This window comes from Passer montanus, unplaced genomic scaffold (genome assembly GCF_014805655.1).
Source record: "Passer montanus isolate IOZ18808 unplaced genomic scaffold, ASM1480565v1 scaffold1, whole genome shotgun sequence".
NCBI lineage: Eukaryota > Metazoa > Chordata > Aves > Passeriformes > Passeridae > Passer > Passer montanus.
The window spans coordinates 4,743,069-4,769,923 of NW_024356504.1; the positions used below are offsets into that span (position 1 = coordinate 4,743,069).

General features: G+C 39.1%; 1 protein-coding gene across 1 annotated transcript in view; it reads left to right on the forward strand.

Annotated features, from left to right (window-relative positions):
• PDE1A (phosphodiesterase 1A) overlaps nucleotides 1-26,271 on the forward strand; it is a 145,852-nt gene extending 119,581 nt beyond the window's left edge. The window contains exons 10-15 of the mRNA XM_039698794.1: nucleotides 3,114-3,195; nucleotides 4,467-4,587; nucleotides 6,325-6,509; nucleotides 17,295-17,570; nucleotides 22,673-22,737; nucleotides 23,124-26,271. Coding sequence (XP_039554728.1) covers nucleotides 3,114-3,195; nucleotides 4,467-4,587; nucleotides 6,325-6,509; nucleotides 17,295-17,570; nucleotides 22,673-22,737; nucleotides 23,124-23,156 — 762 coding nt within the window. The 3' untranslated portion in view covers nucleotides 23,157-26,271. The remainder of the gene's footprint in view (nucleotides 1-3,113; nucleotides 3,196-4,466; nucleotides 4,588-6,324; nucleotides 6,510-17,294; nucleotides 17,571-22,672; nucleotides 22,738-23,123) is intronic.
• The last annotated feature ends 584 nt before the right edge of the window (nucleotides 26,272-26,855 follow it).

Below are 26,855 nucleotides of genomic sequence, written 5' to 3' on the forward strand. Positions count from 1 at the left end.
AAATACTTGCCCTGCAATCAATATTTGTGACCATGCACATTGTCAGCATAACAGTTACTGAAGTAAAATTGATAATCAAAGTCCAGTTTAGGTGTGCCAATTTCTAGAGTTATGCACAGATTTTAAATCAGGGAACACTCTATGTCTTGTTCATCTTGATTGTCTTAATTTTGCTATATGTTGACATTTCCAAATCAGAAGGGTCACACTGGAAAAAGAGACCAGAGAATAAAAGAGAAAGTATGTGAAACCATGAGGTTGTTAGACCCCTCTGCCACATAAAGTTCCTGCTCAGGTCCTGGAGATTCTTCACATGAATTCTCAGTAGGGAGCATTGGGCATCCTTGACTCTAGACTTTGCTCTGGGGAGGCAGACTGGAGAAATGGTGCCTTAATATAAATAGTGAATGGATTGAGTTTCATGGAAATAATGAGCAGTCATGAATTTGTGTCTGCTTCTGTCAAGGGAAATTTTGAGGATTTTGAACTTGAGAGCAAAAAGAAGGAGCAGATTGCCCAAGAAAAGGGTCATAAAATCACCAACTGTAATAACATTTAAGACACAGATAGACAGACTAGACAGGGCCCTTGGGATAGTGAGGCAATGTGTCCAGCCAAGTGGAGGTAGCATTAGCAGTGAACAGTACCACACTGCTCACTGAATGCATAGGACCAGCTAATGTTTTAGTTATTCCTTCATCCATTCATTACAAGAAGTAACTGGATCCCAAAGAAGCTGCTCAAAAACTTGAGAAGGCATTTAATTAACAATAGCAAGTGAAAGTGTATATGTGTATGCAACTCAGCAGTGTAAAATACCAAAGTCTTCCAGGCTGCAAGGGAGTGTACCAGAAACAGAATTCTTTCCATGTACTGCTAAGGACAATGTGTGTGGAGCAGTTCCAGCCCTTTTAAAGTCTGATGAAGTGTCAGCACATATATAAATGCACTGAGCAGTGCAGACACAGTAGGTCTCCTCCTTCCTGGATGCACTGGCTTGTTGGGCATCCTCTGGTCTGTTATCTGAGCCTGTGTGATAGAAATCTCCAGGTCTTCCAAATCCATGCCAGCCAAGATGAAGTAGTCCAAATGATATGAAACCCCTTAATTCCTCCTCTTTTCTTTAAAGATTCAACTATTTCTGTGCTTTGTGGGAAAAGCAGTAGATTCTGAAAGAAGCTGATGCAAATCCAATGCTTTCACAGGCAGCTTTCAAAGTAGTGAGCACCAGCAAAAAAATGAACATTCACCTTGACAAAAACTTTGTCAACTGCAGCTAATGCTTAAAATATGTTCCAGTGTTAACTTCAGGACAGAAAGCCCAACAACACTTTAATAGCAACAGCTAGAGAAAGTATATTGAAATACCAAGGAAAATCTGAGTTACTTGTTTAGAATAGAAATACAGCCACCCATCTCAAATCCTTAAAAGTAAAGAAATACATTATTCCAGTAACTCAAAGAAATACCACAGTGCCTATAGCGCTCTACTCTGAGTCTGAATAGATCCAGAGACATTAAAAGATAGTTAAAAAGTGAACCCATGGCCTGGACAAGGAATTATTATACTGTTTGATTTGTATCTTGGTTTTAGATCTCATGAAATTCTAACGACTGGTTTAAATATCCATTCTGTGTCCTTTATTACAATTTACAAGTATTCTTAGGTTTAAATGACACTTAAGCATTAATTAATATTATGTTGATTGCAAAGTAATTCATAATTGAGGTAAAGAGCAACTTGAAAATGAAAAAAATTGAACTCACTCATTATTAGTATGTAATTTTCTCTTTTTTAATACCTTTAGATGAGAAGATTGCAAAAATTGATACTACTTTAGAAATCCTGTGTTCAACCACGGCTGAACAGTTAGAACTGCCCCAGTTTATATGATATTACAATCTGGCCCCTGTATTTGCATGGAGATGACACTTCCACTGCTTCTAGCAGCAAATGTTCATGTGTTCCTCCATGCTCTGAGTTCAAATTATTAACACTTCAGTATAAAATTTAATGGCCTTAGTAATAAAGCTCTCCACTTTCACATGAAATGTAATCTGTGAGTTGCATCTGTTTCTGTGGCTGGATTGGTTTTACTGCTTTTATGGTTCTAAACCTTTCCCAAATATACTTCAGTGACACATGAAAAAAAATACTAAGGAAGGTTAATACTGCCCCCTTTATCCATCAGTTTGTTTTCCCAGTTTTCCTTGGGACAATGAAGTTCATGCAGTGTTTTCATGCATGTATGTTCATGCAGTGCTCTGCACTGAATTATAATCTAACAGCACTCTCCATGACAAATATATAGGTTCATTTGACTTGCAAGGCTAGGTTTTCCTATATCTATAATGTCAGTGCTGCTGGTGGCCAGATTTGTCCAGCAACACCAATTATAACCTCCTTTGAAGGATGTCTCTTCAGGGTTTTGGGGTTTTTTTTTTGTGTCACTGCACTTTTCTTTTGAGGTTTTGCAAATCAGTTGGTCTACCATGCTGAAAATGGAGATACACCTTCCTGTCTGTTAAAACCATTGCAACAAAAAAGACTCTTTTAATCTGCTAAGTTCTGAAAAAATTTCAGAGCTAGGATGCACAAATCATCCTTGTAATGAAACTGAATTTGTATTTTTTGTGGCTTCAGCAGCAGAGAGACATGCCTGCTAGTGAGAATAAGTTCAAGTCAGTTCATACACTTGACATGAATAAATCCATTGAAGGATTTTTACATGCTGGATGAACCAGTGTAATAGAAGGAAACACTCAGCATTTGGCACACTACTACAAACATGTCTAAGTATCTCTAGTCCCATTACATCTGGATCAGCAGAACTAAATTGTGAATACAAGGACTTCATATATTTTAAATCTCATTGGCAGATGCCTTCTGTTGAGGAGAACTTGCAGTAAGCTTCTTTACACAAAAGTTGCCAAAAGCAAGTCAGAATTTAGACTCTTAATCAAAATTTAAAGATTTGTCTCTGACATGTTTTTATTCAGGAATATAAATTAATGAAGTGGTCTTGAATAAATACTAAGAATATTCAGATTCCTTTGTCTTTCTGTCCCTCCATCAAATATATGCTTATAATATTGAACATTGTTGTTTACAGGGAGACAAGGAGGCTGCTTTAGGTCTTCAATTTTCCCCACTTTGTGACCGCAAGTCCACTTTGGTAGCTCAGTCTCAAATAGGTAATGAAAAACTGTGTTTTTCTTTTTTTTTATCTGTGTAGGAGCATGTAAATTCACAAGGATATTTAATTTACCCATTTTAAAATTTAAATGTTCAAAATTCCATCATATGGAAGGTATTTCTTTGCATCTATCTCTTCACCAACCTCCTGTGCTTTTGCAGCAGAATGGTGCTGGTCTCAAAAGAACATGATGTCATTTCACCATATGTGAGGGAGGGGTAGGAGAGGGATTAACCAAAACACTGGACATGAGCCCAGCTTCTACTGTACACACTTTAGTGTCTGGTAGATCATGTCCTCAAACTGCTTATCTCTTGCTTAGGAACTTGCAGGTCTCTCTCCATTATAATCTGAAAGTACCAGTTTGTAGATGCATCTCAACTCAAAGCTAATTAAGAAATCAGCCCTCTGGACTGCAAGTAAGCCTGTCAGTGTCTCAGGGTCAAACTACAGAGGGTCAAGCCTCCCTGGCTTAGTCACTTTTTGGTATCCTTTATTCCATTTCACTGGGAGTTTGAAGCCAATATGCTTGAGCATCCTATCTACTGGAGGAGAGAAGCTGGATTCTAGATTGACTCCTGTTGCTCATCTTCACGCTGTGTTGCATGCTTAGAGCAGGAAGACATCTGGAAATCCATTGCTAGCTCATGTTTTAACATATCTTTTTTTCTGTTAAGTGCTCAGTGGAGAATAATGCTTCATTCTCTCACTGTGTCATTCCATACCATGATGAGCACTTTAGAATGTAAAAGACATTGTTCAGAGCTGACATCTCAGAACTGTGGGATGAATGCTGTCTCCTAAGGATATTACTTGTTCTCTTCACTGATTTGACAGAACCCTCCTACACACTGTGAAATAACACTTTACCTCCACAGAATAATAAACAGCAATTTGAAATATTAACTCCTTGCCAAGAAGCTCTGAATAGTAAAAGAGACAGCATGGCTTGTAGCACTCTGGCTCAACAGTAGCTTCCCTTCTATTCAATAATTAATACTCATTTCAAATGGTAGGTGTCTTCAGCAGTACATAAAATTTACAAGGAAAAAGAATGAAAAGCTGTAATTATTAATATCTACTTATATCTACACATCTTCAGGTGTTTTTTGTTTCAATTGTGCTCTTTTCTTCAAGATTATACTAGCGGTATTTAGTGTATTGAATTGGGACTGCAGTTAGAAAATCAGCCCAATAGCAAGTATTCATTTTTAGATTTGAGACTTGTGGAAATATAAAACCTGATTTTTCTCTCTTTTTCTTCTTTAGGTTTCATTGATTTCATAGTAGAGCCAACATTTTCTCTTCTTACTGATTCAATGGAGAAAATTGTTATGCCTCTTATAGAGGAAGCAACAAAATCTGAAAGTCCTTCATTTGGGACCCCCAGGTATGAATACACTGCTTTGTTATTGAACTAACATAAGCTCACATAGTGATCATAATAATGTGATTCTCAGAGTGATCTCGGTTATTTGAAGCTGGGGAGGTAACAAACAGCTGTGCAGCATTGCCACCCTGTGGGGCTGCGTTGTATTTGCAAGGTGCTATTTTGCCCCATTGACTGAACAATTGTACATATAAAAAGGCAAAATACCAGTAATCATCAGAATAAACACATAAAAACCATGAAATTTATTTCTACAATTTTAAACATAATATTTCCAATAGGCTATTGAAATTCCCGTACCTATAAGGCAAAGTAGATAGAACAGTGTAATTTGAGTGTAATTTAAGTGGCTTCTTGCTGAAAGCATTTTTGAATAACTAGATACTGCCTTTACAAATACTGCCTCTGTTATAATATTTTTATTTCATTTTAAAACTGTAATTTGAGCTTTCACAGAGGTTACTAAATGATTACTCTGCAAGGCAATTTTTCATTTGCTGGGCATCAGTTAGATTTCAGTAACAAAAGGGTGAACCTAGCACTTTCCTATGTTTTGCTAACTAGAAGCAAGTAGGACTTACTAGAAGTAGATATTTATGATGGAGTTCTTAGTGTTTTAGGGAACAGTGCTAAAATAAGGTATTACTGATAACAAATTTGTTTACATCCTCCTTCACAAATGAGTGATTAGCAGCTGCTAATGATTAGCAGCTTCAGGCTTCATTTTTGGCTGATGTTCATGACTGAATGACAAATGAAAAAAAGTCTTATGATCGAGCAAAAATTCCTCATGTGAGATGGAGGATAAATGGAATTTTTCTTTGCATAGAATCAAGTGCCACACTTCTGAGGAGAGTGGAGAGCCTGTAGCCCAATACAGAAAAGTCTGAGCCAGAGAATTGCACACACACATGAGATGCTGCCTGGAAAACACTAGAATTTTGGCCTATTCTTTCCATTTCTTTCCCATTCAACATCTCTGGAGCACATGGAAATTACAGTTAACTCTTCTTGTGAAGTTCTTGTTGGCATATTCACTGCAATTATTTTCTGATTAATGGAAACTCATTTGTATGTATATTAACATCTGTCTTTGGTATCAGTGAGATAAACCATGCAGCAAAGTTGAATAAACAAAATCTATTAAGATATGAGTACCTGCACAAGGTTGGAAATAGGTCTTATTTTTTTTAATTCTAATGAAAAAAGGGCATTCATTCTTTTTTTTCCCCACCATATACAGATATGGATAATTTCACTTCTGCTTACATGTAGATGTAAAATAGCTGCAGTCTCTAATTAGTGGGTGTTAAAGCTACTCAAATCTTGCTTTGACTACACTTGAAGCTTTGTAACTTGAAGAGAATTTTCAGCTCAAGCAAAACTTACCTGTCATATAGGTCATGTCTTCCTTTTTTTTTAAATGGGTCAAAAAGTAATGATCAGATGTCTTTCCTGTGAGACCCAAAGGTACCATTCACCATTCAAAAACACAGCTAAGAAGCTACTCAAAAAAGGCTGCATAAACATTCTTTTAAGAATTAAATTGCAAGTAAAGTATTTTCATCTGTCACATTTTTTTTCAAGAATCTCCTGGAAAACGGTCATCTTAGGCATGCTCGGGTAAAAGCTATTTTTTCAAGTTAGTTCCTAAGCAACTTGATTGACATGAACTGTTTGTGTATTATTAAATTTGCCTGACTGTGTTTATAATTTGGGGTTTTTTGCCTTGTCCAGCCAAAATAGTTTGGGAGCAGTAAGCAACGCTGAAGCACAGAGACGACCTGGGTTTAAAAGTACAGGGGATGGAGGGACTCACACAGAAAATTCTCTAGCAACTGTAGACCTAAGGGCCTTCAAGGACAACTTGATGAAGATCATTCAAGCAAACAAAGAAAGATGGAAAGAATTGGCAGCAGAAGGTATGATATGTTAAGATAGAATGTTTTTATAGGTTACTCTCTAAGAACTCACCTACATTCATTTTTTAATTTCTATCAACCTGTAAAAAGGCATAGTTGTCTTGTACTCATATATTTTATGTCTTAATGTTTGTTTTAGATGCTCCTGTTTTGCTGTCCCAGGAGGTCTAAAGATGTGTAGGTGGTTAGGGGATGGGAGTAAATCATATAGCCTGTGCAATAAGGCTCTGTGCTGTGCAGCTTATCTTTAGAAGTCTGGTTTAGAAATGTGCATTCTTGCACTTCTAATTGTAACTGATACTGACATCTGCTTTAAATGCCAAAATCAACAATTCAAAGTGGTGTGTTCTGCCACATTTCTTCAGAAATGTGAAAGTTTTACTTTGCTATTAGAAATGCTATTTGTTCCCCACTGTATAGAATAAAATTCTGTATTGCAGGCTTCTTGGGATTATGCTGTAGGCAATTATTTAAATGACCCAGTGGATCTAAAGATTTGGGCAATCACTGCATGCATTAGGCCCAAGCAAGCCAAAAGTGACTCTTCATTTGCCAGTAGATAGTTAAGAAAGCCAAACCTGCACAGAGTATCTCAGTTCATAAGCCATACCTGAAAATTACCTGAAATTACAGTTACCTGAGTGAAATGTTTTTCAATCACCTGAGTGATAATTGTTGAGAGTTTATAGCTTCAATCTTGATTAAGTGAATGACATTTGGGAATATTTTGTCCACAGTCTGTGTTATTTCCTAGTAAGTACCTGGAATATTTTAGCATAGCATTTCACTGCAGAGACTGGTCTTGCTGTACATGACCCGACGCTGACAGCTGGGAATGATATCCTGGAACCCAGTGCCAGCTTTGTTTTTCATCCCATCATCCAAATCAATGTCTTTTTTCCCAAAGAGGTGTCAGACAAGACAGAAAAAGAGTGCTGAACAGTGATATAATCTAATTTAGTGCTAAATTGCAAATGAATATTCTTGTTAGGAGGATATTAAGAGTAAGCTTCCATACATCCTTTGTGACAAAGGTTTGAAAGAGTGAGATGGAAGGGGCATCTGAGGAGAGGATTCCATTAATATTGTCTCTTTCCTGAGAAGCTTTATATAATCAAATGCTTGCTTTGGTGTTGCCCAACTAATAATGGCTGCTCAAAAGGGAAAAATTGCTAATTTGCAGATGGTCACAGAAGACCATCAGAGTGCTCAAGGCCACTTAGCTACAGTCTGCAGAAATCAAGCTGCCCTGAGCTGGTGACAGGAAAGGCCCTGCAATGTGGTGTAATGGAGAACTTGTCTGGAAGTTTGCCACTTCCAGTTAGACAGAACTGACCAGTTTGATTCTGGTGCATCAACTTTTTGGTATGCTCTTCTGGAGGGGTACAGTGCTATCAAAGGGCACTGTGCTTAGCTACAGCCTGCAGAAATCAAGCAGCCCTGTCTGGAAGTTTGCCATTTCCAGTTAGACAGAACTAACCAGTTTGATTCTGTGCATCAACTTTTTGGTATGCTCTTCTGGAGGGGTACAGTGCTATCAAAGGGCACTGTTTCCACTTCATTCCCAGGGCTTTGTTGTGTTCTATAAATTACTGATATATTTAGCCCAGATTTACTGGACTGCTGACAGGCGTTGAAAACACAAAGCTACTTGCAGCAACAGATTTAAAAATTACTTTGAATAAGTTTGCAGTCAATATCAATGTAAGACCCAGCAAAATCCAGGAAACTCTGGGCATGCTTCCTACTCTGACAACCAGAGATGTTAATGTTAAAAGCTCGATGGATTTTGTTGAGGTTGTGGTTGTCCTAACCTCCTTTTCTTCCATCAACTTGAGTAACGAAGCATGTCTAAGTACTTCCTGAACAGAACTATGGAATTGCAGTAAAACATACATTAGGGAAGCTGATGAGTAAGTGAAAATCGCTGGGGTTGGGGCCAGCGCCTGATGAACAATATTGTCTCTTTGTGGTTGTGGCTGAATCTGTTTTTTGAACTACTCTGTGAGGAAAAGATTTATAGAAATCTGCTGCCACAAAGAGGCTACTTGCAGCAATATCTGCAGTTGACTGGAGCATGGCATAGAGACCTTCAGGGTGCCAGTTTAGCCTGTAGAGGAAACCTGGTGAATAATACAAGTACTTTTGAGTACACATTTATATTTTATTAGTAAACAGATAGTAAGGTGTTTTTATTAATTAACAGCTGTGGGGTGGATTATATAGGTTTTTTGGAAACTGTATTTTCCATTCATTTGGAATGGAATGTCTGCATCCACAGTCCGTATGTCGGCCCTGAAGACTGCTGTAAAAGAGTTTTTTTTATTAAGTAACAATAGCTTTCTGTAGAGAACTTTCTGAGGTAGCACGTAATCCTTGCCACTAAATGGAAAAGGGAGTCTCCTCAGCTGGTACCCTGCAAAGGCTGAAAAGCTGTACCCTGCAAAGGCTGAAAATCCTTAATCAGGCAAAATGAACATCTAGTAAAGAATAAAAGATATGGCAATACATCCCCCTTCCCTTTAAATTATTTGACTAAGCTTGTATGTTAATAACCTGAGCCCTTGAACTTGAGATGATTAGTCTCATCTTGTCTAGATCTCGTGCCACCTTCTCTGACTCCATGCTTAATGAAAAATCTTTAGGCTGCTTTGGGCATGTGTATGAAGTTGTGTTTTATTTGTATGTTAGTAGAAGCATGTACTGAGAGGTGTCAGAAAAATCACTGCCAGGTGAAAGCAGTGCTGTCATTGTTCCTAGCTAGATAATTTGTGACAAGTCACAAATTGCTGAATGCACTGAGGAGGTCACATGTATGAGGACCATGTTGTGGTAGTAAACAGGCTGGCTCAGTGCAGATCTTCAAACACACTTCCTGAGCTGACTATGACAAACAGAGCTTGTACTGTTAAAAGAACCATCTGCATTCTTGTCAATGGGCTCTGCAAACACCAGATATTGTTCCCAGCTTAGATCACAGGCTCAGGAGAAGTTGTCTCCACAAAATGTAGTACTACAGATGCACAAGGAGTACAGAAAGGAAACTAGCAACATTCCATGTAATTTCCTGAGGGTGACCTGAACTCATGCCAGCTTTTCAGGATAAGGTTGCACAGGTAGCACCGGTTTGGGAAGCAGTTCAGCAGGAGCAAGGGCTCCCCTAGCAAGAGCCAGAGAAGATGGTCTGACTCCTGTGCCAGGCAGTCCAGAGGAAAAGACTAATTCTCAGTGGCAGTGTTGTTGACAGGGAAGCTGTCCTGGAGTTGCTGGGGCTACCTCTCCGTGAAAAGACAGCTGCTGTTGGGGCTTGATTCAGAGTAAGCAGCTTGTGCAAGGAATAGTGTGCTTTTTGGAAAGGCCTGTGTTAGTAAGGGAAGTTTTCATCTACCTAGGCAGCTGTTTGAAAGCCTCCTTAACAGAAGGCTCAGCAAATAGGATGGCTCCACTTTGCTAAAAAGGCCATGTCTTGTGTAATTGATGCAGAGGAGCTCAGTGCTCTATAGCCTAAGGGTCTTCAACCTTTCACCACTGGAGAATTAGAGGAATGTTTCTCAGGCCTTTCAGGGAGTGCTGTTAACAGGGAATTACCATAATGATCAAACATCTGGGATTCCAATTTGAAAGCCTTGATGTTTAATTAATATTCCAAGCCCCTATCACCAGATAATCTGTCTCTGTTCAACTCAACACAGTGATGAAGATACTATTCCATCCTGTGCTTTTTTCAACACATTTTGTTGATGGCTGCTGTTTGCTATTATTGTATTGTAGCAAATGGACAGTAAATGTGCTCAGATGTATCTGAGAGGTTATTTCATTAGAGAATATGTGTCTAAGTGGATTTTAAGGTCTGAAAGTTGTTGACTTACTGAGAAAGCTGTAAGAAGCACAAAACTTATCGGGAAAGGTTTAACTACCATGTAAGATCCTTCACGATGCCCTTCTTAGAACATAATTGTAAAATAATTATTTAATATTTTAAATATTTTATATAGTGTTTATTTCTTTATTCATACTTAGTTTGTTCTATAAAAATGTTCCAAAGATTTACTAATAAAGTTGGTCTGTGCTTGGCAAGCTCAGGTACTCTTAACAGAATGTAAGGGTACGGACTAATCATGCTTGCTGATTTACATGCTTTGATCTCTTCAATAGTTATCATTGTAAATAAAGTCACAGGGATAAAAAAGTATAATTAATTTCTGTTTATAATGAACAGAAAGAGGCTCAGGCACCTCAGGACACTCACCTCATGCCTCATGACACCACAAGGGTATGCAGAACAGAGGACCAAAAGTCCAGCTGCCAATAAAATGGGCCCATCTGCAGCGTAATACTACAGCAGTTGTATTACAAACTTATTGTTTTCATCTACAGGCACCTCAGGACACTCACCTGAGGCCTCATGACAACACAAGGGTATGCAGAACAGAGCACCAAAAGTCCATCTGCAGCGTAATACAACAGCAGTTGTATTACAAACTTATTGTTTTCATCTTATCCTTATGTAACTCTTCTAAAGCATTCAGTGTTACAGGACCTGACCCAAGTTTGCATTATCTATATGGAAAGACATCAGTGACAAATGTTTTTCTCAACACTTTTGGCAGTGCACTGGGCTGCATGGCTTGAAAGTGTATGCCTGGGATCACTGACCTCATCAAGGTGGGATGAAAAATATGTGAGTCTCTCACACTGGCCTCTGCTTAATTTTGATGCTAAAAATGTGACAAAACAACAACTATTGCATCTTCGGAGTAGAGATCAGCTTTTTTTCCCCCCACGGGCAGCAATTTTGAATAACAAATGTCTCTTCTGAAAGACCTGTGCGTGGTACCTGCAGGCTCCCCTCGGGCACTTTCAGTTCTGCATACTTCCAGTCACAATAACCACAGGGCTCAGTTCCATTTTGTCTGAAAGATTTTCTCTGCAGACTCACTAACAAGAAGAGAGTAGCAGCTGCTGAAATGTGAAAATCTGAGAGTGATGATCTGATAGCATGTTAATGTGACTTAGCAGCCGCTAGGAAGGGCGGGCCGTGGGAGGATGTGTGTGACAGTCACAGAAACTGACTGACAGTTTGGCACATGAAATCTACCCTAATGGACGGTTTTGTTCTGTTGGAAAGTAATCAATTCAGGAGGCTAAAGGAGTCCCATCTAGTATCGGTGACAGTGATTTTAATTGCAGTGCTAAAATTCTTAGGTCATAAGCAGTTTCTGAACTAATTCAGAAATGTGTTAAGTGGGAAAAGAAGAATTTTTCAGCATGGTCTGAGTAAGTGCAAGGAGTGGGTTGAGCTAAGAGTAGGAAGAAATGTTTGGTATTGGCAATACCTGGTAAATCAGAGACTAAGGAATGGTAACTGACCTCATAATGGAACCTCAGGGAGCTGACCCATCTCTGCACATGACAGTCTGTATCACTTAAAGTACCTTTTCCCTCTAGCAGGATCACAGCAGCATGTCCCTTCCATTCCCTGTCCCAAAAATTTCAGTGTTCTAGCCCCCGTGCTTACAGCTAAACATCACTTAAAGTACCTTTTCCGTCTAGCAGGATTCACAGCAGCATGTCCTTTCCATTCCCTGTCCCAAAAATTTCAGTGTTCTAGCCCCTGTGCTTACAGCTAAACAGCAAAAGAGAAGTAAAAGGTAGAGGTAGAAACCCTAGGAAACCATAAACTCACAAATTGTTTTTAACTAAATCCTTTAGTGAAAAGTTTTGATTTAGTTAGCTAATTTCATCTTTGCTAATTTCTCTGTCTGACATAGTGCTATAGCATTAAGTACCACTGGATTACGACATGGTTTGTGGTGGTTTTATATACTGTAACTGTGATGAAATTTGTGTGATGAGTTGAAAGTGGAAGGAATCAGTACCTAAATAACTCTGTGTGTTACTGCAATATTTTCATGGGTTTGAAAATGGCAGGTTGGTTGGGGATAATTGTTGCTTGGGAACATTTGGGCGCATCTTCAAACTTACTTGGTAGTTCCAGAGACACCAGGATCAGTCCTCTCCTTTTCTGCAGAATTTTGATGCACTATCCTGGTCTTTTCATATTCTCTTTAAAATGGCTGATGTGAGAATATGTGTCCTAGAAAGGTACATTTCCTTCCCATGTTGTCCTGGTTTCGGTGATTTGTCACTGCTTTCTGGAATTTTGTTTTGAAGTAAAAAAAGGCAGACAAACATTTAAATCGAAGTTTGTCATAGTATACACAGAGGTTCCGTAACATCCAGCAGCATTCTTCATTACAGAGTCCTCAAAAAATTTAATTCTTAGTGAAGATTAATAGCTTTCCTCTCTAATTCAGTAGTTTCCTAATTGTTAAAACTTTCATGTCATCATGTCTTTCCACAAGGGTTAAGAATTGTAGCTTGTTTTCAACACAGCCAATGAAAATAGCAGTGTGATTGAGCAGATATTTGTTTTACTGGGGTTTACAGTCACTGCTGTAGCTGGTTTGAGATGTCCTGCTTGCATGTGGCTTTTGTGTTTTTCCTCTCTATTACTGTTAAATCAAGACTTGCTCAAGTGATGCAGTTGTTGTAAAGTGGAAGGTGATTTACAAGCCCTGTACTGTGCAGGTCTGCAGCAGTTGAATCCTCTTTTGGGTACTACAGAAAGGTGAGAAAAGAAAGTTGATGGACGTACACAGAAGAGAAAGTTTCAAAATGTAACAAAGCTTTTTCACCATTTGGACCATGTCCTGAAAATGTTGCTGCACACATAGGCAGTAACAAACTGGGCTGGTGGAAAGCAGTGTTGTAGTTGATAGTACAGAACCTCCAGGGCCTTTCTGGTACTTTGGGGACACCACAGACTGCTACAGCTGGGGGCTAGAGACTGAGTCTTGTGGCAGTTTTAGTGTTTCATGGGCATTGCAGTCTTTCATTGGACTGATAGGGGTTCAGTGCTGACATTCACTCCAACAAACAATTAAAAAAAATAAAGAAATCAATTAAAATTTCTGACACCTGTTAAGTAAAAAAAAAACAAAACAAAAAACCCTAGTGACTTAGTGAAAAATTGTATAATCTGATTAAAAGAAGAGAGGAAAGAAGTTGCCTTCAATAGTTATCACATTTTCTGCAAATGCAAAATTACTGAGTACCAGAATTTTTTAGCTATTCTGAAATTTGGCTATTGTCTTACAAGTCCTGCCAGTTTTCCAAACAAAATATTGTATTACAGTTATTTTGCCAATAGCCTGAACGCAGTGGAAGAGGGACACCCTTTCTATCATGTTTGTTTCCAATGCCATTATTGCTTCTCATGAAGAAATGTTTTGCATTTCTGTGCTCTTTCTGAAATCCTGCCTTAAAGCAGAGTCCTTTATGAGAAGGATTAATAGAATCCATTTATTTTATAGAGTAATTCACACAAATTTTGCTGAATAACAGTTGGATTCTTGTAAAGAAAACAAACCCAACAGCTGAAAAATACATAAACAGGCCTGGTTCCTGGCCCTTGCCAAGTTAAAGCAGAGAGAGCAAAGCCAGTAGCAGGAACAACAACACATACCCTGAACTGACTGCACTGCACAATGTTCTCCTGCCTGCCCTTATCTGAATGGCCGTGACAGTCCCTGAGCTCTTCAGTGCCTAACAGACACACAATTTTTTTTTTTTTCTGAGGGCCAAGATGGATTTTACTATTTATTTGTATTGAATATTAAGAATGTTCAAACACCAGTTACCTGGTTAATTTAGGATACTCCATTTCCATGTCTGGCTGGCCATGGTAATGTGCCCATAGGAAAGGGGAGTTAGAGTTTCCAAAAAGCCCAGTGCAGGGTGAGGGGCAGCAGCCTGGCCCTCAGAGGGTCCTGGCATTTTGTGGCTGGCTGGAGGCAGAGACTGCTGCAGTCTTCATTACAATTCTTCCTGCACAGCAGTGGGGGTCAGACATCATGCCAGCTCCATTTCTCTCACACTAGTAGGATTAATTTAGCATTGCCCTGCTTGAATTCTAGATATTTGGTCACTGTCCCAGTCTCAGCCTCATTTAGACTGCTAGATAATTCTGTTTCATCAGAGTGATATAGGACAGCAGAAATTACAGAGAATTCCAAATATTAGATGCAATATAAAGGTCCCATGTAGTACAGAGTACAATTATTAGCTGTTATAGAAAGGAGAAATCTATATGTTCCCAGCACATTTAGCATATTCCACAACTGGCTGATATGCCATAAGAACCCAGCATTTTTCATCTTTCTAGCAGTGGATTAAAGCTGAGAGGAGCAAAGCAAGTCAGAACACAGAGTTAGATGTCCAACAGGTGAGAGACTTAATACTAAGAAAACAGAGGGGGCTCTTAATGACACTTGTGACATCATCACAGAGAATTTTGTACTTGAGGCTTCTCAGTCTCAGTCACTCCCACCAGCCACTCCTGGTGGTGGTCCTGTTGTCTCACACCAGTTTAAAGGCAAAAAGCTTAACTTTTATCTGGTATACTACCAAGTGTATCTTGGTGAAGAGATACTTCATTTCAAAGCTCCATCCATCAGTTAGTCCTGAGTTAGAGTTTGGCTCTGGTTTAGGTATCCTTAAACTGACAAATTTGAGATCATCTCAAAGATAGTCATAGAAATTGGAGACCATCATGACATAAATCAAGAACAAACCATCAGAGTTGTTATGATTAAACCTTCATTTTCCAGTTTAAGTTTGGTAGGGAGTGAATAAGAATAATTTTAAGTTTTGATATTCAGCTTTATGGACAAAAAATAATAGTGGAGTTTGCATGTATGAATATTCTGAGCTTTCTTATATGAGAATAAAATGGTCAGCCATCCAGTTACACCAAGACACACCTGAATTCTGGCTAGAATAGTCCTAAAACAACATTCAGTGAGAAAAATACTCTCTTCTTACTAGCTTTTTGGTTAAAAAATCTCACCAGCATGAGCTACATTAATATTACTTTTATGCGTGCTCATTGTCCAGCTTTTCTTGTTTTAACTTACTGATGCATCTAAACAGCCTGTGAAATATTTTATCTTTGAATTTTCTTTGGGTTTTTTATGAAGCTAAGGAAAAATGCTGTAGTTGTGCCATTTGGAGGCGAATATGGCACATAAATCACTTTCTTAGGAAAAAAGCTTTATGTAGGTAGGTTATATGAGTGACAGGTGCTTTAAATAACATCTCTAGATTGAACATAACTTGCATTAACTTCCATACACATATTTCTCAATGGCTTTAAGCCAGCCCCTTCTTTGTAAGAACTACATTGAAGTCTGTAGAAAAAGACTACCTGTACAAGTTTCAGAAAATCTGGAATCTAAACCAAACAGGACCCTAAAGTTTTGGGAAAAATGGTTTAACAATGTAGAAGTTGTTCAAATTTTAAAGTTCTTGATTTTTTAAAAAAGTGTAGTAGAAAGTATAAATGACAAGGAAATTAATCATTCCATCCTTCTGTACATCAGTTCAGGTTTGAAGATGTTGTCATCCATCCCATTTCACAGACCAAATTGTACTTCTGGGGGAACTTTTCTCTGCATTTAGATAAGTGAGGGGGTGCCAAATGCTGACAGCAATAAAAACCCAGTCTGGGTTATCTTTCAGTTGTCATGTGCAATCACTTGTGGCCTGGATTTGGACTAGTCACTCAAAATCAGAGTTTCTGGGAGTTGCCAGTTGAACTCAATCAGTATCTCAATGCTTGGTTTCCTTCCTTAGTACTTTCTAACATCCAAATTAGAAATTTTATGCAATATCATGCAGCTGTTTTATGCCCATGTTGTTCAAAATGCAATGCTAACTTTTTAAATTGACAGTATTTGGTATCTTCTATACTAGTATACAGATTCTAAAATCAAAATTTATGAAATGCAGATTATAATAGCAAGAAAATGGGCCCTCCATGAAGATGGTACATTTATTTTTTGTTGGACTCTTCACCTGCCATCACAAGTTTTCCATTCTCTGTTTCTTTTTCATCTAGTTTCATCATCCTGGTGCCACCTCTCTGTGCTGTTTTGTTCTTTCTCCTTTTACTCTGGGCCATTTAATTTGTACTTTTCTCCAGGTCTCTGCAATAAAGTGAGGAATAGATCATTCCACAAACATTTTTTTCCTGTTGCTGCTGTCCCCTGAAGCACAGTTGCCCCCATATCTGTTCCTTCCTGTTCTAGACGTGCCATTAGCCAAAATGGCAGCAGTACTGGACAGCACATGTATAACCCCCTATAGCTTGTTCCAGCTTGATCCCAGCTGGATGGTTTGGACTTTTCCAAGTTGACAGGCCAATTTCCTTCAGGGCTGCCCCTTAGCTCTGATGCCTGCCCTATCCCAGCAAGCATTCCCCTTCTCTTGCAGAATGCCCTCTCTCTCTTGCAGAACTGATGAGCTCACCCCATCCCAGCAAGCATTCCCCTTCATGCCCTCTCTCTCTTGCAGAACTGATGAGCTCTGCTCTTCCTAGTGCTGTGTCAGTAAACACCACTGCAGAGGGACATGCCTGCAGCAAGGGGTTCTCCTGCTCTCATCCTTCTACTCATCCTACCGTTGTCTGATGATGCTCCTTGCTCTGTATTATGGCCAAAAAGGAGGTACATATTCGACATCAAACCAGAAAGAGGACTGCTACAGCTGCAGTCCTGCAATCAGGAGCAGAATCTGACCCATATTAAACGCTGGGCATGGCCTCATGCAGAAACTGATGTTCACAGTGTTCCTGTGTGCAGCTCTATATGTCACTACTCTGAAATCAAAGAATTGTGGCATATCCATCTTATCTAATTCACCTATTTTGTTCCCTCTTTGTAGAAGAACTTGGGAAAAATGTTGGTGAACAGGAAAAAGACCAAAGCAGAAATTCCACAGATGCACAGTTACAGGAAGAGGCAACAAGGACACAAAATGAGAGTAGTCAGGGGAGTGATGGTACAGCCTGTCCTCCCAGATCCATCGTCCTACAAGTAGTCTCTTTGGACACTCCTCTGAGTGATGGATCCAGCTCAGAAAAGTGCACTAAGTCTGATCCGAACCAGAAAGATCTCAGCGATGCCCAGCAAGAGACCCAGAATACAGACCCACTGAATGGTAATGCTTCATCACACAGCACAAGCCAGTCTAATGAAGCTGTCCAGGGTGAAGCTGCAGCAGTGTCTGGTATCTCCCTGTCAAACATCCACAGCAATGTAAAATATTGAAATAAGGTGTTGGACAAACCACCAGCATAGGACAGTTTCTTCAGGCCTGTGTGAAAGGGGTAGTATCCTAAAACATCAAAGAGAAGCATATAAAAAAATATCAACTTCTTGATATCAGCTATTTGGGATCTACTACAAAATTCTTTAGAGAATATACTTTAGCTGAACTTAAAGAATGGTTTTACAGTAATTTAAAGATATATGTTTACAATTAAATAGCCATTTGTTACTGGAGAATAAAGTAAGCTTTCAGAACAGAACTATCCAATATTTTCTTTTTGAATAAGTAATTGCATTATTAATATTTGTTCCCTTTAGTTTGGGTACCTAATATGATTGTTATTTTGTAAACCGCATCCTTTTTACCAAACGCAGTGTGAAACTAAGAGTTTAGCTTAAGTAGATGGAATTTGCCAACTGTAGTAGTCATGGGACTGTGTCATTCACTTAATCAGGAAGATCAGTCTCTTGGCTGTGGCTGCTAGACAAGTGGAACAGCCAGAAAATCGCTAAAATGTCAGAATATGTTTTTAGAGTGTAAGTATTTTATCACAAGATGACCATGTCTACTATCTGGAGAGTGCAATACAGTATCAAGGGCACCATGCCCAAGCGATGAGGAAGAGATATTATCAAAGGAAGAGGAAGACATTGTACATCTTCATTTTATTTTCTGAGTTTGCTTATAGTTAGAGTAAGCTTTGAGGTGTTAGGGTAATAAGAATAATCAAGGATATAATGACACTTCTTTTCCTCACTTTTACTTAAAATATGAAACTCATTAATGCTTTAATGACAGTAAGCCTTGCAATATTCTGCCAGAAGTATGGCATTGTCTGAGCAGCAGCATTGAAGTGCTTATAATGCTTAGCTTAGACATGAGTATATGACTTGGCATAATTCTCAAAAAACCTTTTTGTGAAGAACTCCCACTTACTCTAGATTTCCACATTACATGGCTCCATGCTTTTATTGTTGACAGGTTTTTTTCCATCAGAAATAACAGATGGTTAATTTAGGGCCCTAAATCAAAATATTTACACTAAAACTACTTTCACAGCATTTGAAGTTGTCTAATAACTGACATTTTATCTTTTGACATGTATTTTTTACAACAGGTTTGTATTAAAAGTCAGTTTAAAATTTGAGTGCCTTAGAGAAGCCCCCCATCTCCTGGATGAGGAATGCTGTAGGAAAAGCTGCATGTCTTATCTTTCAGACTTGGCAGAAGGCAGTTGTGGTGTAGCTGTACTTGTGGGTCTTCAGATGGCTGACCAACAAAAATTATGTTTGAGAGACCAGATACAACTCAGCATGCAGTTAGTTGCCATGTCAATCTTTACATTCCAGCTTTCCAATAAGAACAGAGATTTCTAATTTTATAAAATGCTAATCTCATTTGTTTTCTAAGGTGGAAAACAAATGAGATTAGAGAATGCATTGTACTTTGAAACTTCAAACTGCAAAATTTATTAAATAGGTAAGAAGCCATCAGGTTTTTAATAGTGCTTTTGCGCCTCTGTTGATGTCCAGTGGATCCAGACAGGGCTCTTTTAACCAAGGATAGACATTTTCAATGGAAGGCTGCTTCAAGCAAGCAGAAGGTAGCAAACACATGACCTTTCCCTGTTTCACGAATTAGACTTATTTGAGTATTCTAAGAGACCCCATTCATCTGTCAGGACACTCTTCATGTTTCTTCTAGATTTCTCTGCTTCTGTTGTTTCTGTACTGAGGATGGGGGGCTGGAAGGCTAAGGGGATGTCCAGAGTGCTTGCTGGCACCCAGGATGGAGAAGTGAGCACCTGCAGGAGCTAGGGCTGGGAGGCTGAGATAGAAAGGAAAAAGAAAAATAGCATAGTTATTCAAGTTGAAGTTTCATATGTTAGCTGTCATTGTTCTGTCTTTTATAAAAAGCAGAAAATCCAGTTGTTTTCTGTGATTCAGTTATAGCGGTTGGGGAACACTGGAACATGATGTGTGTGAATTCTTGGGAACAGTCAACGAATGTCTGGATGTGCTATGGTGAGGGGGTTCCCCATTTAAAAAAAATTAAAAGGGGTTGTTTTCTGCTTTTTGTGTCACATCTCATTCTAGGTGTAGTTCTTGTAGACCTTCACATTTTAGTGACAGGAGTAATTCTGCCCTGGGTCAAGGTTGGTGCAAAGGGAAGACTGGAGGGTCGCTGTTACAACTACTGCAGTTGACACTGAATGTTGTTTTTCTCCACAATACCTTTTTTCCCTTCCATCATCTCACTTTCATTTAATTGAATGGTACAAGATTAAATGAAACTATTATAAGGTGATTTTTTTAAGTGATGATTTTCCTTTTCTCCTGAGTGATTTATTAATTAGAACATTAATTTTAAAAATTGCTTATGTTTAATTAAACGACTCCGCATTTCAATGATTTATAAATGCTAATTGGCAAACTTAACTCCTCACTCGTAATGATAGCCACATTAATCCTTAATATCAAAATGCAAGGGAGCTAATAAATCTGTGATAAAAAAGATTGCCAGTGGCTTCACTCTGTATGACAGGAGAGGACTGCCCAGTCCCATCACGTGTGCAGCACATCCCACATCACCAGCAGTCAGCCAGTGAGAGCCTCTGGAGGGCAGCCAGGCTAAACAGCAGTGGGCAGATCCACACCAACCACGTGCCAGTTTGATTCATGGTGCTGCAGGTGGCATCACCTGTGCTGAGCCAACGCTTGCTGATCGCTCAGTGCAGTGGTGGCTCCGTGGAGCTGAGTGAGCGTGGAACCCTCCGTGTCCCAGCAGAGCAGGAGCAGATGGCTGGGCTGCCTGCCTCCCTAGTGCTCCTGGGGCAAACCAGGATCCTGGGACTAAGGGAAGGCATCCGTGTTCAGGCATGGGATAAGGATGGAGGGAAGGTTAGATTAAAAAAGCCAATAATGTGTTTATAAAAAAGATAGGGTTTAGAAGATAACAGCCATTAGCAACCTATTTTTTTTTTTATCGTGTAAAAAAACTTGATGCACAAACAGAAAGCTATATATGCCTTAGAAGTTACTGTTTAGTTTTTTGAAATTTATACCACAATATAATAAAGAAATTAAGCTATTAGGGGACCTTCCAGAGGAGGCCACAGGGTGGGAAGGGTCTGGAGCAGAAGCCATATGAGGAACAGCTGAGGTTACTTGGTCTGTTCAGCCTGGAGAAGAAGAGACTGAAGGGAGACCTCATTGGAGCTACAACTTCCTCACGAGGGGAAGAGAAGGGGCAGGCACTGATCTCTTCTGTGGTGGCAGTGACAGAACCTGAGGGAATGGCCTGAAGTTATGTTGGGGAGGTTTAGGTTGGATACTAGAAAAAGGTTCTTCACCCAGAAGGGGGCTGGGCACGAGAACAGGCTGCCCAGGGCAGTGGTCACAGCACCAAGGCTGACAGGGTTCAAGAAGCATTTGGATAAGGCTTTCAGGCACAGAGTGTGATTCTTGGCAATGGTGCTGAGCGAGACCAGGAGCTGGACACGATGATCCTTGGGGGTCCTTTTCAACCCAGCACATTTTGTGATTCTGTGAATTGTTGTGTTTTAAGGCTTCCACAAACTCAAGTGTCAAGTTTAAAATAATTAAGATGTTTAGATAAATAGATTTTGCTTTCATACTTCTTCCCACTCCCTATTTTTGTTTGTTTGTTTGTTTTTATGGATAATAATGCTAATAAAGTTTTGCTAAATCCCTCCAAAAAGAGCCACAGGCTGAAAGATCGGTAGACATACGTGTCCTAATTCTTGTTCTAATTAATGTTATTCAAATTTTGAGGCTTTAAAAGCCTTTGAAATATGGATTGTCTGTGTTCCGCCTACATTAAATTGATTGAAAATAAAGGGTGGTGTAGGATGCTGTTTGTGGGAATATGGCCCATCTGTTTGTGTCTGCCTTACAGAGTGGGCAGCACACACTCTGCCACCATTCAAGGTAGTGAAACAAAGGTGAAATCAGTGGCAATTCTTATTCATTTACAGTGAAGCCATGGCAGATTTGTTAATTTTCTTCTTTCTTCATGCTTGTTCTCTTGAGTTTTCTTCACTTTCTTCCTATTCTCTTTTCTCTACCATCAGCCTCTTCAACTCAACATAATTTTTCAATTTTCCTTTCAGATCATGCATCATCTGCTTTCCCTTTCAGCTACTTCTACCTTTGTTTTCTGGCTTTCAAAAATATTCCCTTCACTATTTTTATAACTTGTAAGCTTTTCCCAGGTCATCTCTTCCACTTTTGAGACTTCTATGTTTTTTCTTTCTGACATTGTCCATTCAGTGTTCTTACTGGTGGGGTCTCTCTATCAAGTAGATAAAAAAAAGTTACTATATGTAGTTAGTAAATAATGTTGTGAGTTTGCTACATTGTACCTTGCCTACCATCTCAGTGTATAAATTCCTCAGCTGTACTCATTCAAAGCAACTGAAGGAATAGCTTAAGTAACAGTTTAATTCTATGACTGTCTATTTGAGGTTCATGTTGTATCGCTTAGTTTGAAAGCTCTTGTGTTACTCTGTGTCATTTCTCCTCTCCGATTGAATTTAGTTCTTAGAACCTGACACTGGCATCTTTCATTATCTGGGAGGAACTTAGACGCTGATTTGAAAGCCTGTGGTAAAGAGGATTTAAACAGCACTTTGCAGAGGGTGAATTTTGACTTTCAATAAGCTGGAACAAAAAAAATGAACCAAGCCCACTTTATTCACACTCATGTAAAAGTCGTCATAGTTTTGTTTCATGCTGTGATCTGTTGCTTCCAGTCTATCTTTCGCCTTGTGGATAAACCATAATGATTATTTAATTCAAGCTGATGCTTATTCTGGTGAGAAAGCAATTAAAGGAAGCAGTGACTGAAACCTCATTTTATCCTTAAAATATCTTGAGGAAGTAGATTCTGTCTGTCTGTGGCAGTGCAGATTCTCTTGACCTGGTTAACTTCCTCATTCAGGTTGCCAATCACATTTGTTTATCTTCCAGGTGAGCCTAAACACTGTAAGAAGTCAGAAGATATCGTAAAAGCCACGGAGCAGACAGAAACACTGGTACAGAACTAGATTTGCTATTTCTTATAAGCTTCTGACATGTCAGGCAGGACAGGTAATTTGGTAATTTCTTTCTTTTAATGGGGGGTGTTTTATACCATAAAGGCTTGCTTAGTGCTATTCTTAACCTCTTTGTTCCATCCCAGTTGTGCTTATATTACAAAATGTTGAAATGGGGACACCCCAGTGGGGAATACCCCACTCTCAATGTCACCTTTAAAAAATACAGTATATAGAAGGGAAAAACAGTACTTTTAAATCTGAATCCTTAGAGTCAGAGTAAATGATCATGTGATAAATCATCCTCAATTCACGTGTATGGAATATTGGAAGTAGTAGTATCAGAAATATCTTGCTTATGAATTTTCATTTGACCTCTGTTGCAGGAGAAAAGAACTCTAGCTGTTCCTACCTCATGATCTCAGAGGCTGTTATCTGTCAACTTGTTCTTGGATCATCCTATTTTTGTGGAGAGTGATTGAACAAAATGTTCAAAAATGTAAAATGTAAAACCCTGAGCTGGTAACTCAAGGCACTTAAAAATTCGCAAGATTTCAGTTGTTTTTGTGTTGCTATTTCCTCTTCTATTCTGCTTTCTTAAACTAGCCAAAATAACCTTTTCAGCCAAAGTTGGACCTTGCTTTGTTGCATCACTGATACCAGACATTTCCAGTTAATCATGAGACGTGTGAAAACATGATGTTTGTCATCTGCCTGGGATTGCTGTTACATGTCACTGCTGCTGGCGTCCAATGAAAATGCAAAATCAAAATGAAATGTGTTTCTAGATACTTGTTCATGCAATCATGCTGCATGCACCATAAAAGTCCTACTTGTTAGCTTCCTTAAAATATCTAGAAATAAATATTTGTAGACTGTACAGGGAAGTTGCAAAGTTACGCTGACCAGCCTGTGCGAATGAAGATTCTTCCCCACTGCAGTGGCTGCCATATGGACAGAACTGGTGTTGAACAAATTTGAAACTGTTTGAAATATCTCTTAAAAATTAATTGAATAGCATCTGGTGTTAAAGATTAAAACATTCTGAATCCTGTAATATTTTGAAATACAACAGCACTGGTGTCAGTCCTACCATGAAGCTGGTACTTACTGTTTTGTAGGGTGGAAGAGACAGCAACAGAAATACATGAAAATTGCTTCACTTCAGCAAAATGTAGTGCTGCCTCTCAGACAGAATTGGAAGGTGACACAGAGGCCTTATGTCATGGTTTATCTCAAATGCAAAGGTGACAATATGCATCCAGCAACATCTTTGCTAGAGTTTGTTTCTTTTTGAGGGCAGCAAAAACAGCAGCACACAGGCAGTTACCTCTGCAAGAAGCCTCAGAATGAGCCCTCCAGCCCAAAACTGTGCCCGTGAAGAAACTCCATTTTCATCTCTTCTTCCCTTGAGCTGCACATGACCCCTCTTGATTTGTCTGGGTGTCTTACAGAGCTGCAGCCAACCTCATTTCCCTCTGCTGGAACCTGCCAGGAAACTTCTAGGCTCCCGTTCAGGTTGTAGGCACTCAGGTGGCTCCAGACGCTGCGCTCCCTCTTCTCCTTTTCGGACCCTGTGGTTATTACCTCACTGAACAAAAAGTCTTTCTAATCAGCCATGGTCCGCTCTGAAGGGGACTTGTGGGGGCAGTGGCACTCTCCCCTGTGCCAAGGGCGATTGACACCTGTGTGCTGTTCATCTGCTGCTTCAGGGATCCAACCAGAGCTCAGCAGGCATCAGGCTCCACCTCAACAAGGGCACGCTTTGTCCAGCTGAAGAAGGAATCATGAAACAATCCCCTTTGCTGACCCTTACATGTCCATACCCGTTGACTGTCTCTTTTCTGACAGCAGAGCAGTCAAAGTTGAGCTGGGAACAGTGTAAGCTCTGAGCCCTGGGACAAGGGCATGCCAAAAGGTGGAATTCCTGTCGTTGAATATGTAAGCCATATATGTGCTATGCATAAGTAGTATGCATAGTTTTAACTTAAGAAATGTTTGTGCATATAGGGTGTAAAAAATACATTTAAATTGTTTTGTGTATCTGGTCCAAGGCTTGTATTTAGCATGGACAAATTTCTGTACAGTGCCGTTAACGAATGAAATGTTAACAGATTAAATTGTATCATAGATGTTATAACGCAATCAATATTTTTTGCTAAGAGTTAAGAATTTATATATATTCTCTGCTGGTGTTTAAGCAAATTATAGTAGCCTGGACCGCTCTGTGCACCTTTGCATCCTTTTTTGGGAATGTTGGACTCTCTTTTTCCTTTGTAATAAAATGTAAACCATCTTACGGCTTCTTATTGTCCTTATGACAAGAGAAGAAATTTAATGGTCATATCAGACTTTTTTAAATTGTAAGTTGCCATATGCTGTGGCAGTGAAAAATCTTTTTGATTAAGATCTGAGAAGTCAGAAACTTATTTTAGATAAGTAGATCATCTAAAGTTCCCACCAAATTTGAAGAGAACAAAAGACAACTACTATCTCAAAACTGGGCCAGTTAGATACTTGCTACTGACTGTTTCAAATGATAATTTATGATTCACTGAGACTGAAAGTCTGAAGCAATCAGAATTTAATCTTTATATTGTACTTCCACTTTCAGACTTTCACCATAGTTGAACTTAAAGTTTTTTTCTGTGTCTCTGTCACGTTGACATTTATTACTCTGCAAAACTTTTCCCCTGGAAATACAAGCAGAAAATATAACAGGTTCTGCAGAGGACTTGAAGCACCCTGTGGGACTCTCGGTGTCCTGTTGTCACAGCGAGCACCAAGATCTCCCACTGCAGAAGCTAGAAGGAGCTCCTGGTCTCCCAGGAGGTGCTCATTGCCTGCAGATCTCATTCATTAGGATAGAAGAGTGATTTTTCTATAAATAATCCTATTTGCTCATTTGTATTCAGATTTTATCACTGTGGTAGATGTTACTGAAATACAAGAGGAGTCTTTAGTTTTTTGTTAATGCCAGCTGATTCTCTTTCTTTCTTCCTTCCTTTATTCTTAGCAAAATTTTGCCTGGACGTGACCCAAAGTTTGGTGTGTTGTTTGGATGAGGAGAAATTTTCTTTGATGGAAAAGACCAATAGAGCCAACACATGCTGGTTAAGGCTTTGGGCTGGGTGAAATTTGGGTTCATATGGGAGAAAGGCTTCTTGAGAGAGCCTTTCCCAGAACAGTGGGTTTATCTCTGAAACCTGTAAGGCTCTGCTACCAAAACACTGCATGGGGCCCTAAGAAATGGTGTTTGTATCTGCATCTCTCCCACAGCATTCTGGGCATGTACCCTGCATCGAGCACACTGACGAGCTGTAGCTATAAATGAGCCCTCAAGAGTTTTATTTTGTACTTTTATCTTGAGATATATGACAGATATATTATGTAATATTGTTATGGGTTATGATCTAGCCAGTATTTTTTTATTTAATTTTCAAGAAGGCAATCTACAACTGTGTGTTTTTATTCTGCTGTATTTGTCCATATTTCCTATGATGATATTCCCAAATAAACCTGATTTGAGGGCAAGGATTGTGAAGCTCCTGAGTGTTAGTTACAAATTGGATTTCCTGGAGCATTTTTGCTCCTTTGTGTATGACTGACTTTGAGAAGTGACAGTGTGTATATATGGTAATTTCCAACCCTTTCACCCATTTGGGAGACCACAATTTTTCCATTACTGTCCCAGTTGCCACACAAACTCACTCACACCCTCATAGCACATTTGAAAACAATTTTTTTTAAATGAGTCTTGCCCTTAGCCCTTATGGCTAAAATACCCCTCACATGAAGAAAAACATAACCAATAAAATATTTTTTACACAAAAAAATTCATACTGTAGTTGAAATTGAAGGAGCCACTGGTACTGTACTTGTTAGCAACAATTCTTCAGGAAGGGTCTGACTTTGAGAGATACCTTCATGGCATGGTGTAAATTTTACACTCCAAGTTCAGTGTAAATGGAATTAAAGAGGGCCCCTTACTACTTGGACTGAAAATGAATGGAAAGAATCCCATAGGCTCAAACATGTATCAAATCCTAACTAGGTACATGAGGAAAATAAATCAAGACAACTACTTTATACCACATTCTTTGCAGTTCCTCTTTTCC